The sequence below is a fragment of the Naegleria fowleri genome (genome assembly GCF_008403515.1).
Source record: "Naegleria fowleri strain ATCC 30894 chromosome Unknown tig27, whole genome shotgun sequence".
NCBI lineage: Eukaryota > Heterolobosea > Eutetramitea > Acrasida > Naegleriidae > Naegleria > Naegleria fowleri.
In genome coordinates, this window is record NW_025407959.1 from 191,052 (window position 1) to 205,931 (window position 14,880).

General features: G+C 38.1%; 5 protein-coding genes across 5 annotated transcripts; 3 read left to right on the top strand and 2 right to left on the bottom strand.

Moving 5' to 3' along the window:
- Positions 1-29: 29 nt before the first annotated feature.
- Positions 30-4,832, top strand: FDP41_001578 (uncharacterized protein; the record flags this gene model as incomplete). The annotated part of the gene is made up of 1 exon (XM_044704677.1): positions 30-4,832. The coding sequence occupies one exon, from the start codon at positions 30-32 to the stop codon at positions 4,830-4,832; it is 4,803 nt and encodes a 1,600-aa protein (XP_044563948.1).
- Positions 4,833-4,913: 81 nt separating this feature from the next.
- On the bottom strand, positions 4,914-6,210 carry FDP41_001579 (uncharacterized protein; the record flags this gene model as incomplete). Its single annotated transcript, XM_044704678.1, has 4 exons — positions 4,914-4,984; positions 5,044-5,112; positions 5,170-5,444; positions 5,504-6,210. The coding sequence occupies 4 exons, from the start codon at positions 6,208-6,210 to the stop codon at positions 4,914-4,916; spliced, it is 1,122 nt and encodes a 373-aa protein (XP_044563949.1).
- A 951-nt stretch (positions 6,211-7,161) lies between these two features.
- On the top strand, positions 7,162-8,070 carry FDP41_001580 (uncharacterized protein; the record flags this gene model as incomplete). Its single annotated transcript, XM_044704680.1, has 1 exon — positions 7,162-8,070. One exon carries the CDS (start codon positions 7,162-7,164, stop codon positions 8,068-8,070), a length of 909 nt encoding a protein of 302 aa, XP_044563950.1.
- A 150-nt stretch (positions 8,071-8,220) lies between these two features.
- FDP41_001581 (uncharacterized protein) lies at positions 8,221-12,438 on the top strand (the record flags this gene model as incomplete). Its single annotated transcript, XM_044704681.1, has 2 exons — positions 8,221-8,415; positions 8,497-12,438. The coding sequence occupies 2 exons, from the start codon at positions 8,221-8,223 to the stop codon at positions 12,436-12,438; spliced, it is 4,137 nt and encodes a 1,378-aa protein (XP_044563951.1).
- Positions 12,439-12,507: 69 nt separating this feature from the next.
- Positions 12,508-14,803, bottom strand: FDP41_001582 (uncharacterized protein; the record flags this gene model as incomplete). The annotated part of the gene is made up of 2 exons (XM_044704682.1): positions 12,508-13,349; positions 13,402-14,803. 2 exons carry the CDS (start codon positions 14,801-14,803, stop codon positions 12,508-12,510), a joined length of 2,244 nt encoding a protein of 747 aa, XP_044563952.1.
- Between the last annotated feature and the right edge of the window lie 77 nt (positions 14,804-14,880).

The window sequence follows — 14,880 nt, forward strand, 5'->3', positions numbered from 1 at the left end:
TTACAAAAATCATCAAATTCCAGCAAAAAATGTCCTCAAAACAAGAAGGGCCGCCCTCATCATCGAACAACGGCGGTTCCTCTCAGCAAACGTATGGCTCATTACGGAACTCATCCCATCTTCAAATCAATACCAACACGAAACGGAAATCGAGTGAAAATTCTCCATCTTCCTCTTATCATACGAGTGGTAACAGAAGTGGTGATAGTAGTAGCAATCCAACAACATCATCTTCCAGCCCGAGTTTATTTTCTTCTTCTTCTGCCATCCATTCCATTGGAAGGCCAGTTTCTCCTCATGTCAGTACTTCACCATTGATTACGACCACGAACAACAACAACAACAACCAGATACACGGTCCTATTCCTGGAATTTCTCCCATTCATCATCTTTATCCCAGTAATCATCATTCCAATGCCGATACAGACTCACCATCTTTACGTAAAGATGTTTCAACACGATCCGTTTCACCCAGCATACCAATACCTACTTCATCGTCCAACATTTCACCCACAAATCATTCGTTTCATCATCCTCATCAACTTTTCGATGCTTCCGATAGTAGTGGTACTTCCATGAACAATCACAACAGCAATAGTAATAACAATCACAACAGCAGCAATAACATTAATTATAACAAACCACCACATTATGCCAATCGATCCACACGTCCACCATCTCCTCTTCTCATGACAAATACTACTGGTGTTAACAATCCTTACCACCAGCAACAACCTACCTCCTTCGCAGTGCTCCAAGCCGATCCAATATCTCAGTCCAATAACGGACTACTGAACCCTTTTCAGCAACTTCCCTCTTTTCCTTCGTCATCACAATTTCCAAAAAACAATATCAACAATAATCCTTTACGTGGCACTGCCACTCCGAAAAGGTCACATGGTAGAGGGAAAGGTTCTCCATTGAATAATCACCTTGGCCATCAGAGGAGCTCATCGTTCGATATCCATGCCATCATGGAGCACTACCATCTTCCAACAACGTCGACAATAGGTAACAGCATCCAGAACAGACTATTCAACCATAGCAACAACTATCAACCAAATCCATCCAACCTTCCATTTGTTACAGCACCCATCGTTGTCCTTCCCCAACAACATGAAGATGGTATTAATTCTATGGATAGCCATGACGTAAAAAACGACAATAATAGATCATCAAGAAAAAACAATGACGGTCTCAAAATGTTGACACAGTCGGAATACATCACTACCAGTAACAGCCACAAGTCACCATCAACAAGCCGTATCTCGCCTTCAGAGCTGAGTGATGACTCGGAGGATTCATCACCATCATCTCTCGCTACTTCTACAAGCAATTCATCGAAGAAAATACCAAAACTTCGAATTGATATTGGAAGTAGTAAAACACTGCCTCTTGCACATGTGCCCAACAACAATTCTCCTTTCACAAAGCAACAACAATCAAACATGAACCCTTCTAGTGTTGTAACCCAATTAGAGGCTCTCATTGGCTCGAAAAATAATATCAAGCAAACAACCGTGTCCGAAAACACACCGACAATTGACAAGTTTAATAGTAAGGGTCGGCAGCAACAGTCACAACCACAAGTACCTATTAAGGGGTTTATTTCTAATTTGTACGATGAAGATGTTTACGATTTTCTCTCGGAATATCCAGTAAGAAGTAGATCCGTTTCTCCTCCACCAACAAGCTCTTTATTCTCACACCCTCACAAAAAGAAAACTCCAATTAGCACCGAGAAATCTCCCAGAGCACAACAACCAGGAGGAGCCAAAACTCCAACATCTGTCAAAGAGGAGAAAGAACATACCGATGAAAATTATGTAACACCTCCTCAAAGAAAAAGTATTTCCAGAGACAATACAATTTCTGATGAAGACGCTGATAGCAATTATGTGACGCCACCATCTGATATGCGTACCGTTTCGATTACAGAACCCCATACAGATAATTTCAGACTGATACGGCAATCATATTCTCCGTTCAACGATTTATCGTCACCTCTCTCCATGATACGAAAATGTCAAACTCCTGTGGCTTTAAAAACCAAAGCTGAAACTCTCTCTTCCTCTTTTGGTCATATCAAATTTTATGAACGACGAAGAAAACGATATCTAATGATGATTACTGACCAAGATTCATCAGTAATGGAGGATGAGCTTAACATGCTGCGCGAAGATTTTCTTGAGGGAAAAACAAATATCATGAAACGAAACAAAAAGATTGACCAAATGAGTTTCTCTGATATGGTATACACAGAACAGTTTGATAAGAATCCTGCTTCTGAAGATGACAGTTTTGAAAGTTGCACTCACGACCAAACTATTTTTTTAGGAAAAAAGTCTGACGAAAAGATTGCACGATTTTTAGCTACAAAAATGATGATATCAATAGACCAATTACACACTGATTTGAAAGCTTTTATTATTGAATTAGAAGAGGCTGTAGCGCTTCAATTTCCTTCTTTGAGTGAAGATTCTTTTGTTTTGGAAATGAAAGAGATTGCTCATAGAATTACGAAAACTGAAGTTTCTGAACTTATCAAACAGGTTTATATGAAAGAGCTCAATGACTTGCTTGTTTGTCTTCGTGATTTACACTCTGAAGCAGATGAACAAGATCTGCCAAGAATCAATTTTGTTCTAAAGGAATTGAAGAAACTATTATTCATTTACAGTAGAGTGAATAGAATCATTGCAGTGTATAATAGAATTCCTGATCATCTCAAGGTGCTGGGCAGTTCCCAAGGACGGAAAAGAAGCGGCAGCGAGGCGAACGGCATTCCTAGAGTGAACACTCCCCCCGTTACTGAGCTTGCCCTTCTCAAAAAGCTCAGTCTGAATCTCGATTCTACCTTAACCAAGAAATCTGGTTCATCCATTGATCTTATTCACAATCCCTCCATATTCGAAAGACAAAATCTACAAATTACTAACTTATTGAAAAAGTGGCAAGAAGAAAGTACAGTCATTACTCCAAGATCTGAACAGTCAACATTATCCTCTCCAAGACAACCAAGTTCTTCTTCGTCCATGACATCAACTCCTAAATCCCCTCAAGATACTCTCTTTTGTAGAATATGCGAAAAGTTTATTGATGTTGACACATTTGCTGAGCATACTCAATCATGTGCTCGATCGCATGAATTAAACATGAAGCGTATTGGTTGCGAGCAGAAATTTAAACAACTCATGCATCAGATCAAAAAGAGAAGGAGAGAGGAACCTTTTGGAGATATCTATTCCCTTGTTAAGGCTTGCTACAAAGCAAAAACAAAACATGAGCTACATGATTGTGTTGACAACCTCAAACGCCTCGAGGCAAAACTGAAGAAAAAAGATCAACAGCGCAACAAGTTGGACATGTCAACAGAAACCCAAATTGTCTCAGTATGCATTGATTTAGCAGAAGAAAAAAACAAAACATTACACGAGTATGTGGAAAATTTCAAAAAAGTGTCCATCATGGATTTTACGCTTATCAAACCCATCTCAAAAGGAGCATATGGTAGAGTTTATTTGGCACGAAAGATTTCCACACCTGATATTTATGCCATCAAAGTGATTGAAAAGCAATATATTTACAATCACAAAAACCTGTCCTCCAAAACACTGAAAAATAAGGACAAGCTTCTCACGGAACGAAATGTGTTACATCAATTGATGAAAAGCAACCATGATTCAAAGTGCATTGTCAACTTTTACTATTCATTTGCAGGAAAAAAGTATTTTTATATTGTGATGGAATATTGTCCTGGTGGAAGTTTGGATTGCCTCCTTGAACAACATATTAACACCTACGATAGCGCGTTCGATATTGATAAGGTTAGAAAAATTGTGGCAGAGATCATTTTAGCTCTATTAGAGTTACATTCTAATAATATTGTTCACAGAGATTTGAAGCCTGATAACATGCTCGTGGACAGAAATGGCAGATTGAAACTCACAGATTTTGGTTTGAGTGAAATTGGTGTGATGGACAGAGAAGAAAAAGCAACAAGTAAGCCACGTATCTCCACCCCACATCCATCTTCACCACCTCAATTACGGCCACCTGTATCGAGTCCAAACAATAGCACTGAAAGTGAAACCTCTGATGGTTTGGTGACTGTTCCTGGAACACCTGATTATATTGCTCCTGAACTATTGTTGGGAGCAGAGCATGATTACGCAGTGGACTATTGGTCTCTTGGATGCATTACCTATGAATTATTGTTTGGTGTTCCTCCTTTTAATGCGGACACTGTCGAAGAAATTTTTGACAATATCCTCTCAGGTGAATACGAGTGGCCAGAAGATTTACCTCCAGAAATACAAAATTCTGGTGTAGAGGACTTTATTAGACGCTTGCTTGATCCCAATCCAAAAACTAGATTGGGTGGAAAAGAAATCAAAGATCACGAATTTCTAGAGCCAATCGATTGGGATAATTTACTGAATGAGGAACTTTTTACGCCAACCACAGAGTTGGAAGATACATCTAAATTCTCACCAAGAAAGCATCAATATCCTGTCACACCCACCACTCATGGATTTCTGAGTCCATTTGAAGCAGGAGGAACAAGTTTTAATAGTGACGCCAGCTCTGTGGACTCTCCAAGCCCTGTCAAAATAGTCCCTTCTTCACAGGTCCTGATGAGTCCTATGGTAAATTCATCGCATACTCTATCAACCTCAATAGATTTTTCATTTAGCTCCTCTACTGCTGCACTCAAAGAACTCAACATGCAGCAGTACAATGAGTATGTGAAAAAATCGAACAATAACTCAAGGAGTTCTGCAAAAAGTACAGGAAGTGTGGTGAGGTCTCTGAATTTTTCGAACATGTAATAAAGAGAGAAAAGTTGGCATGAATATTTAATGGAATGATTTCTTTCAAATTTTGCTGTTTTGATGAATTAAAAACTTCTCTCAAAACGACGAGACTCCAAATAATTTTCTGAACACCTCATACAGAGGTAAACTCAATAAGAAGTGAGGACCTGAGATATAGTTGAAACGATGAGCTTATTAAGCTTGGATAACACTCAAATTTACTTACCGAGCCTCAAATAGGAAGCAGAAAAACCTCTAAATAAAACTGAAAAACCTTCGTTTTTGATAATTTTGACTTTGGAAATTATTGATACAACTAATTATTACAATTACTCTTTGTTCGAAAACTCACCTGCACAATCTACAACTCCGTTGTATTCCCCATTAACCCCATTATTTGATTTCATGTTGTTAACTTTTAATTTAGCATCATTCATGTATTTCGTTTTTATCACATCGACTGGAGAAATGGCAATAGCAGTTACAAGTCCACTCACGAATGCGCTTGTAACGTGGGTCACATAATCGTCCTTAAATTTGTACCCAAATATTGTTCCAGCCTTGTTAAGTAATAAATATTTCGAATGATCATAAGAGCTTAATTGTGCTGATGTCAATATTGAGGCTCTTCAAGTGGGAAATGAAAAATCACATCATTTGACCAATAAGAAGATGTGTTCACCTACCTAATCATGGTCAAAATGGTTCCCTTATAGAGTGCTGAGAATCCTTCATTTTGTGAAATTTTCCATAATGCATCCCATGTATTTTTGTAATTGGGTCTTTGTTTCTGTTCGGCAGCTCCAGTAATTCCTGATGATTGAAATCTAATTTTTACTACATCCAATGGATTCATCAATGCACTGCCCAATGCTCCAGAAACAAGGCCTGCTACAGCTTTCCAAAATAAGGGCAATTGATTCATCGAATGAGTTTCATTTTTCATTCCCATCACTTCCCTTAAATGCATGAGAGATACTTTCACAGGATCATAAATTCCAATTCTCACGCTCGAATATAATAAACTCCTCAAAAAGGAAACCCCCAATCCAATCGTCCAAAATTTATGTATTCCTCCCTCTTGTTTTACAATATCAGATGCCACTCGGAACATGGTCAATTTAGGAGGAGAATTCATCATCATTCCACTCACACTTCCGATAGAACCTCCTCTCACTTCTGTTTGCATTCTTGTTTTAATTAATTCCAATGGATTAACCACTGCTGTAGCTAAACCAGCCGCCAAACCAGCTGCCAAAAAGACCCTTGCCATATAATTCATGGATCCCAAGGATGCCATACTGCTTGAAGACGTGGAGGATTGCATCGGAATGGCAGCAGGCTGGGAAGAGGAGGATGCATGAATCGAATCGGAAACTTGTGTGGGCTGCATATTTTGTTCAATGATGATTCATCGGAGAAGAATATAGCCAGCGAGGAAATGAAGCTGAAGAACACGCGAGTGTAATATGAATGAAATCAATGAATTGTCTTCTCGAGATCTCTCAAAAGATATTCAAGTTGTTTTTTTTTTCTTAATTCTGCGAAAATGGGAAATTGGAGTGGTTTCTAAAAATGTACTCAATGTTGGACGAATTCTTTAAATATGTAATTATAATTTTAAGAATAATAAGGATACAATATGGAAATGAATAAATGTCTGAATTGCAGAAAGAAGGGCTGTAAAAGGCCACTTGATCTATTGTTCGCTTCACAAACAACAAATTGCAGGTTGTTCTGATGAGGGTTATAATCACATTCGCTTTTGAGAAGGAGTTGACAACGGATCAAATTACTTTCTAAAAAATCATCGAACTTGAGTGTTGATTGCAAATCCATCCCCACCAACTCACGAAAAGTGTATTGCATCGGAAACGTTGTAGTGATCACTGCTGGAGAGACGTTGTGAATTTTCATCATCAGTAGTGATATTAGCGTTAATCAATTTTCATTGTACCATATATATATTTACGACCTAACCGTATTGTACAGTTAAAGACGAGTCGTAGTGAAAAATTGAAATCCGTTTCAAATTGTAGTTTATTTGCAAACAAGTGTACATATTCTCATCCATACACGGGTTTCTTGATTCTCTTTTCATTATATTCAATATTGTAATATATATTCTCCACCAGAACACGTGTTATTGTCGTTAGTAGTGAATTGAATCAATTTGCAAAAAGCCTCTCCTACTCCGAATACGATCATCAAAAATCTCTCATATTATTATTGCGTGAATTTCCATCATTGCTACAAGAAGCCTTTTCTCTTCTCCCATCTCATCATCAATTCATTGATTTAAATTTCTGAAAACTCTCCCGAATTTTCATCTCCTCGAGTCATCATGTTTGCCGGTTTTAGCGTGAAAGAAGATTATCTTGGTGATTCTTCTGATGAAAATCGATTGACAGCCTCAGTCTCTCCCCTAACTGCTAACCTCAAAGAACATTATCTTAGTGATGAGTCCTCCTCGCCATCCACATCACCAGTGGTGGAACAAGTTGGCAATAGGACTCGAGATGAAATCACTCATGTTCCTTCCTCCTCTGAGATCACGACAACCAATGAAAGTAATAATTCATTTGTGCTCATTACTGCCAATACACAATCTCCACAACTTGCTCCAACCACTACTCTTGTAACATTATCCACCGCTATTGATTCACAAAATCAAGAGCATTCCTATGAATCGAGATCATCTCAGCATGAAATGACCTATTTTGTTCAAAATGAGGATTCCCATATGGTTCAATCCTTCTTGAATGAAAGCACAAAGAGTCAACCAACAAGTTTGCATCCTCAGTCATCAGTCTTTGAGGAATCAGACGAGATTGACACTGAAAGCGAAAGCAGCTTGCATGAAGATCAAATGTTACCTTCTGTCGCTGTTGTGAATGATCAACCCGAAATCCTTCTCACTGCACTTCACGAGAAATTATTAATCGAACGATCAAATGATGAGTCCTGTACCACGACGGCCACTATTGAGACCAGTTCTTCGGTGGTTTCCTCTACCATACTCTCGCATGGTGGAGAGGAGTCAGCACAACCCTCTCAACAAACCACTACCATACCATCCGTTGACAGCATTACTATCTCTTCTGCTCTGAGTGCAGAAATTGTAAGTCCATCCTGGATGGATGTCCTCATTATGCCAACAAGTCCTCACTTTTCTTTATTCCTTAATACTGGACTCATTGCCTGTGTCACTGTCATTGTCATGTCCATCAATGAAATTTTATTCCACGAGTAAGTGATGCTGTTTGTGTGTACAATCCAACTTGTCTACAACAACAACAACGATTATTACAAATATAAAGAGTATGATTGTATTATGAATAATTGTGTGATTGAAAATCGACCGCCAAAATTGTAATTCAATTTTCTAAAAAAAATTTTAAAAATGCAAGACTCAGAGCTGCTGCAAATGCGTCAAGCGAGACTTGATGCCATCCGAGACAATAAGAGCTTCAAACAAACATGGACAGAGGAAAATGAAAAAATACATAAACGGAACATGGAGCTGAAAAAGCAAAGAGAGAGCATCGACTTGAAAATTAAAACCACTCAAACGCTCATGAAAAAGAGACAAGAAGAGGTATGTAGAGTGGAAAATTGATAACATTAGATAAATCTTTCTTTTGATTGCTCTCTCTATCACTCGGAATGTTCAATACAGTTAAAGAAAAAGACAATGAGAAATGTGGCTCTTGGTGGTATTGAAGAGTTTGAAAGAACACTCGAACGATTAGATCAGCAGCCAAAAGCTGTCACTACACAAGTTAAACCAACAACAAAGGAAGACACATTGGCAACACCAGAGCTTCACCAAACAATAGGAAACGATGCCACTGCATATTTAAAAAAGATCAAAACAAAGAAACAAGATGAAAATGCAAGCCGAAAAGAGAAGGAGCAACGAAGAAGAAAAGTTTTAATGGAACAACAGCAAGTTTTCAAGGACTTGGAGGAAGCCAGAAGAAGAGAAGTACTTCTTGAAAAGCTCATGAAAAAATCGGCTGAGGAAAGAAACTTGGCCAAAGAGTTGAATCAAATTAAACAGCTGAAACAGGTCATGAAAGAAAACCGGGAGGTGAGAGAAAAACAATATGCAGAGAGACGAAGAAAAGATTTTGAAGAAAAACAACAACGAGAGAAAGAATTAATGGAAAAAGAAAGAGAGGAGCGAAAACAGAAGAAGAAGCAGCTTATTGAGAAACACAAACTTCTTCTTGATGAACGATCTCAAAAAAAGAAAGAAAAACATACTAGCATCTGTAAAGAAGTCACCGATCACTTGGTTGACTTGGCAATGCGAGAAATTGGTTACATGGAAACGACAGAAGGAGATCCTCCTTCTTCCGCTGAAGTGAGTCAATGGAAAAAAATGTTCGTGAAAGGAGCCCCACTAAATGAAGAAGAACAATCGATAATATCTGAAGTTGACATTCTCGAGAAGCAAACTGTAAAACCTCCCTCAACATTCAACCAAGATGTGATCGATTTAGCAGAGTTCAAAGAGTATTTCAACTACAAGGGGGCGTGGGAAGAGGAACTCATTACATTGCTTCCTCAACAAACTAATGATGACTCTGCTCCAATTGAAATCATATCACCTTTCGTGAAGTCAGCCATTCAAGAAATTCATCACAAGATTTATCCTCTTCCTGCACCAAAGACTTCTCCTAAAATCAAATCAAAATATCCTTACAATGTTGTAGTTTGTGGCAAACCAATGAGTGGGAAAACGACGGTGTGTCAAAAACTATCAGCTCTACTTTCGATATACCTTATAAACCCAGAGAAATTGTTGAAAGCGTTAATAGAGCCACTTCCAAACCAGCCTCAAATCGCTCCTCAAGAATACCAAGAAATAGCCATGAAGGCAAAAGCATGTATGAAAGAAGGAAGAGAGGTAGAAGCCTCCTTGATTGTAGATTTGATTGTAATAGAAATTGAGAAGGTAGAAAAACTTGAAAATTCCCAGTATCAAGGTTGGATCATAGAGGGATTTCCAACCAATGTTGAAGCAGCCCAGTTGCTAGAAAAGAAAATTTCTGGATTTACCTCATCAATTGAAGAATTTATACGAAACGAGAAAATTGAAGAGTTTCAGAATAGCGAAGACGGCATTGGAAGAAATTTTAATTCTTTATTGGTGAAAGAATTTAAAGAGACCAAGAATGAACATGAAATTATGAAATCAATAGTTCCATTCAAGTCATTCACTACTGTACTATTTATTGATGTTGAGGATGACCAAGTATTTGAGAGACTTGTGAACCAGAAAGTAGATCCTGTAACAGGAAATGTTTATCACATGACATACTCCCCACCAGATAATGTTGAAATTTTGAGTCGGCTAGTGCCGATTGATGAACATTCAAACTTGGATCGAGCCCAAATTAATACTCAACTATTGACATATAACAAAACTAAGAGGCAGTTATTATCATTTTACAAGACCTTCGAAAACGTGTTCGAAGTATCAGAAGAGAATTTAGAAAACCTGGTCAATACTTGCGTAGAAATACTGGAGGAAACAAAACGACAGTTGGAGGACAGCTCCCAACCACATTCAGAAAATTGGGACAAGGCAGAAATTTCAAGAGTAGAAATAACAGAAATTCAAAAGAAAGAACTCGACATCGATTTTTGTAAACTATTCCTTAAAGAATGGCAAGCCCTCGAACAGCATTATGTGGATGGAGTGAAAATTGTCTTTAGAAACTTACGGGAATTTAGAAAAACATTTTTCAAACAATTTTCAGATCTCAAAGAGCAGTTCATGCAGTTTTTGCTGAGGCCTGATGACAAGCAAAGCTTTATTTCTGCATTTCAAACTGACTTCAATCGTTTTAGTTATGAGATGAGGAGTAACCAACAGCTGAAACAAGAGCTTCACAGACGAACAGACGAACTTAAAGAAACCTTGTGGAACTTATGCGATGAAAAGAAAATGGAGGCAGAAAAAGAGCTATCAGAGCATATGAAGGAGCCTTGGTTACAAACTCATAAGAGAGTTGTTGTAAGACAGCATATGCAGCTCATTCAGCTCGAATTGAACAGGTATATCGAACAGGCGAAATTTATTTTTGACTACTTGGTTGAGCAGTATTTGAGTGCTGATTTAAATCAAGCACCAATCGATCCCAAAAAACCTGTTGCCGCTGGCTTACTTTCTGTGAATGTCGAGGATTTATTTGTGGATGTAATTTCCAGTGTTAACAACATGAAGAGTCCAACAGCAAAGAAAACCTCCAAACCTCCTTCCAATGCTTCTAGCACTCGTCCAAAGAGTGCAGTTTCAGACTCTTCCATAGATGCAAATATTGAAGAATGTTTTGAAAGAGCGAAGAGCGCAGTAGAGAGCATTGATTTGCTTGGAATGCTACAATCATACATTGACAAGAACAGTAAGAAGAAGAAGGAAGCTAGTAAAACAAAGGAACTGTATCCTGACGTACCCCAAGAATTGAAAGAAGCCCAACAACAAGAAAAAGAACTTTTCATGCAACGCATTGCAGTTATTAAATCCAGATGTACGAACGCAGTAAGAGAACAAATTGACAACAAATCACAACACATATTTGACACAATGAAAGATTGGATAGGCCAACGGTATCGAACAGATATGGCCAATATTGCCTTGCTCACAAGGACCATTCAAGACTACATTGAAAAGGAGACACCAATCATTCATCAATTAAGAATAGAGGGCAACAAGTGCATTCTTGATGAAAGCGTTCAAACTACGTCACCATTGCCTCAGGTTCCATCGTCACATTCTCGAAAGATTCACCTGGACCATTACATGACAACATCATTCTCAAAAGCATTTACACCACATCAAGTGTACTCTTTGTTTGAGAGGTTACAAGCACCAAGCCCAAGCGGTTTTTCTGAAATTGAAGAAATGACCACCACATTGCTTATACTTATTGACTCTACTTTTGGCTCGATGGAATTACCTCCTCAATGGCTCGAGTATGACAATGATAAGGTGAAGGCGATTGCATCTCGATTTGATCCTTTCAAGAAGGGATATATCAATTGGAGAGTATTCCTCTTATCGGCTTTGTTCTCCTTTTTCCACAACATTCCAACGATTGAGGATATTAGAAAATTGTTGACCATTGTTCATCCTTTGGTTTCGGAAAATGAACTTGATTTAAAGCCAGAACAATTCACAGAAATCATTGTGAGATGGATTGCACAAACAAATTTGTCGACAAACGAAGACGAAGTTGCCAAAGTATTGTTTAACATTTTCAAACCAGATCCCATGTCAACCACTGTAAATATCAAAACTGTATTATTATATTTATGTATGGACAATCAAAGCGCTTTAGGTACTCTCACCAAGGGTTTTGAAGTGCTTTCCTATTTCAACGGAACAGAAGGATTGAACGATACTGCTGTATTTGAACTGTTCAACTTTAATTTGGACGTGGAGGAAGAAATTGAAGACTCCTTCTCCCTTTCTCAAATGAGGGCTGTTTTTTCAGAGATTAAAAGTTGCAACAGAAACATTAGTTTGGAGCAATTCTGTTGCAGCTCTATTGGGCGAATGATTGTGAATCACGCTCAACACCTCAAATTGAGCTCTGTGTTCTATTGATATTGTCAATAAACTTTTGGTTGCATTTCATATCGTGTGTGCAAATTGCAAATTCAACGACATGAAAATTTACTTTTTCGTTTTTTTGTTGGCTGACGCTTTCAACACAACAATATCTGTTGTGACACTAAAACTCTTGCTTGCTAACTTTGACAACTTCTTCCCTCCCGAATCATATCTGCACAGGACCTCCACTTGGTCTTCTGTTAGAAATTTTGGTCCCTTTCCAATGACTTTCTTTACAAGCACTGTGCCCTTGTTATCAGACCCAACATTCGAGGAATCTGATCGAGTGGAATTCTCCGTTCGATGGCTATCTGTGGTGCACGTACTACTTCCAACATTTGAATGATCGTTCGTAATGATGGCGTAAAGAGCTCTAAATGCAGGAACATTCACTTCCCGTACTAACAGCAACAGTTGATGATTGTCTTCATATTCTTTCATAGCTTCGAAAACTTCTTCCCGTTCTTTTTTGTTCACTTCTCCAGCTAAACACAAATGTAAGAGAGCATTCTTGATCAGTAATTTGTTTGTCTTGTTTTGCTGTTTCATATTTTTAAGGAGAGCATTTTCTTGAAGTTTGGGTTCAACCATTTGAGTTTTTTCTCTTTTTTGTTTGCTCTCTTCCATGCGTTCCATCTTTTGTTTACGCATTTCTTGGAACTTTTTGTTTCGAATTTCATTCTTTTTCCTAAAATCTTGACTGTTTTCGAATTCATCAATTGGAATTTCAATAATTTCCTTTTTCACTATTGGTGGTTGTTCTTGGAGAGAGATTTCCTTCACTTTAATTGTCACTCGTTCTACATTCTTGACACTTGTACTCTCATCTATATTTGGTTCTTCTGGTAAGACATCTTGTTTTTTTGGTATTTCTACACTCGGCTCTTTTTTCTTGGTTGTAGTGGCTTTTTATGAAAGTTATATCATGATCACGATTCAAAAATTTAAGATACCTACTTATGAAATCTTTAAGCGCTTGCGATTTTGCCTTTTCAATTTCTTGATCAATTCTGCTTTGCAAAACTTTCTTACTTTCTTCAATGATCCGTTCTTGTTGCAATAACTGCATTCTTAAAAGATGATTTTGCTTCTTAATTTTTTCCACATCATTTTCAGAAATTGACTCTTCGAGATTGATTAAAGGTTTTGGAATTTCTAAAATTTTGGATACTCGTAAAGGTTCATCTAATTTCGTGTTTGATAACGCAATCTTTGTCTTGAGAGGGTGTCCGTTTGTACTTTGTGACACTTTTTCTGCGTTATACTGTTTAAATAATGATATACTTTTCATCAAAAGCTTCTCATCTACGATTGGGGTGTGGGAAGATTCGGAAATAGATTTTCGTGTTGGTTCTGATAATACTGAAACTGGTTGAATGGTCGATGTGATAACTGGTTGATCATTTTGTTCCTGGTTGTCGTCAGCCTCTAGATCTGTGTATCCATCGTCGACATTGGCCTCTGATTTTTCGATTCTGATAGAGTCTTTCAAGGGATTTTCGGGTATGGAGCTCGCAACATTCACTTCATGAAAGTTCACAGAATTAGTTGAAGTTGGCTTCACAAAACTTGCACCGGGAGACTGGTTCTTGACAAAACTTTTGGAAAGAATTGTTGGAAGAGGAAGAGCTGCTTCATCAGTCTCGGAATCAACATGCTCTTTGGCAAAATCCATCACTTTGTCTTCAATCTCTTCCAATTCGTCGGGAGGTATTGGGTGTTCTTCATAAGTCTGCTCTTCGTTCATTACATTGTTCGTAATGACTGTTGAAATTGTATTCTCTAATTCGTCCATGGTGCTCTCCGTTTCTTCATCGTCGTCATCATGGTGCTCTTCATCGTCGTTATATTCATCATCCTCTTCTTCCACTTGTTCTTCCTCTTCTGGTAATTCATCTTCTTGAAGTTGTTCATTTTCGTCACATTCTTCTTCGGAATCATCTTGAAGCTCATACCTTTGTGGATATGATGGTAAATTTGTCTTGATGATCGCTGCTAATGAAATAAGAGAGTCCTTCAAGGGTTGGAGATCATTTTTTGTTGATGTTGAACTCGTCGATGAGGAGGATCTGGAGGCGCGTTTCTGCTGCTGGTATAATGCTGCATATCCTCCTTTTGGAGGTATTTCATTTGGTCGACTTTCAGGAATCTTAATCACTGTTGTGACCGATGCTAGCAAATCCTCCGGTGATTCTTCGTATTCTCCTTCCTCTCCCGATGAGAGATCTTTGTATCCATCTTCCTCTTCTTCCTCTTCTGAATGAGGATGATTGGATTTCTCTGAAATTTTGGTAATGGGATGTTGTTGTTCCGAAGAAGGACAATGATGATGTATGAGGCTATACGTCCGGACTGACATTTTAATGAATCAAATATCGGTTCAAAGAATGAATGTATTTACAAAGGGAGGGTCCCCTCACAATAAATTAAAAAAAG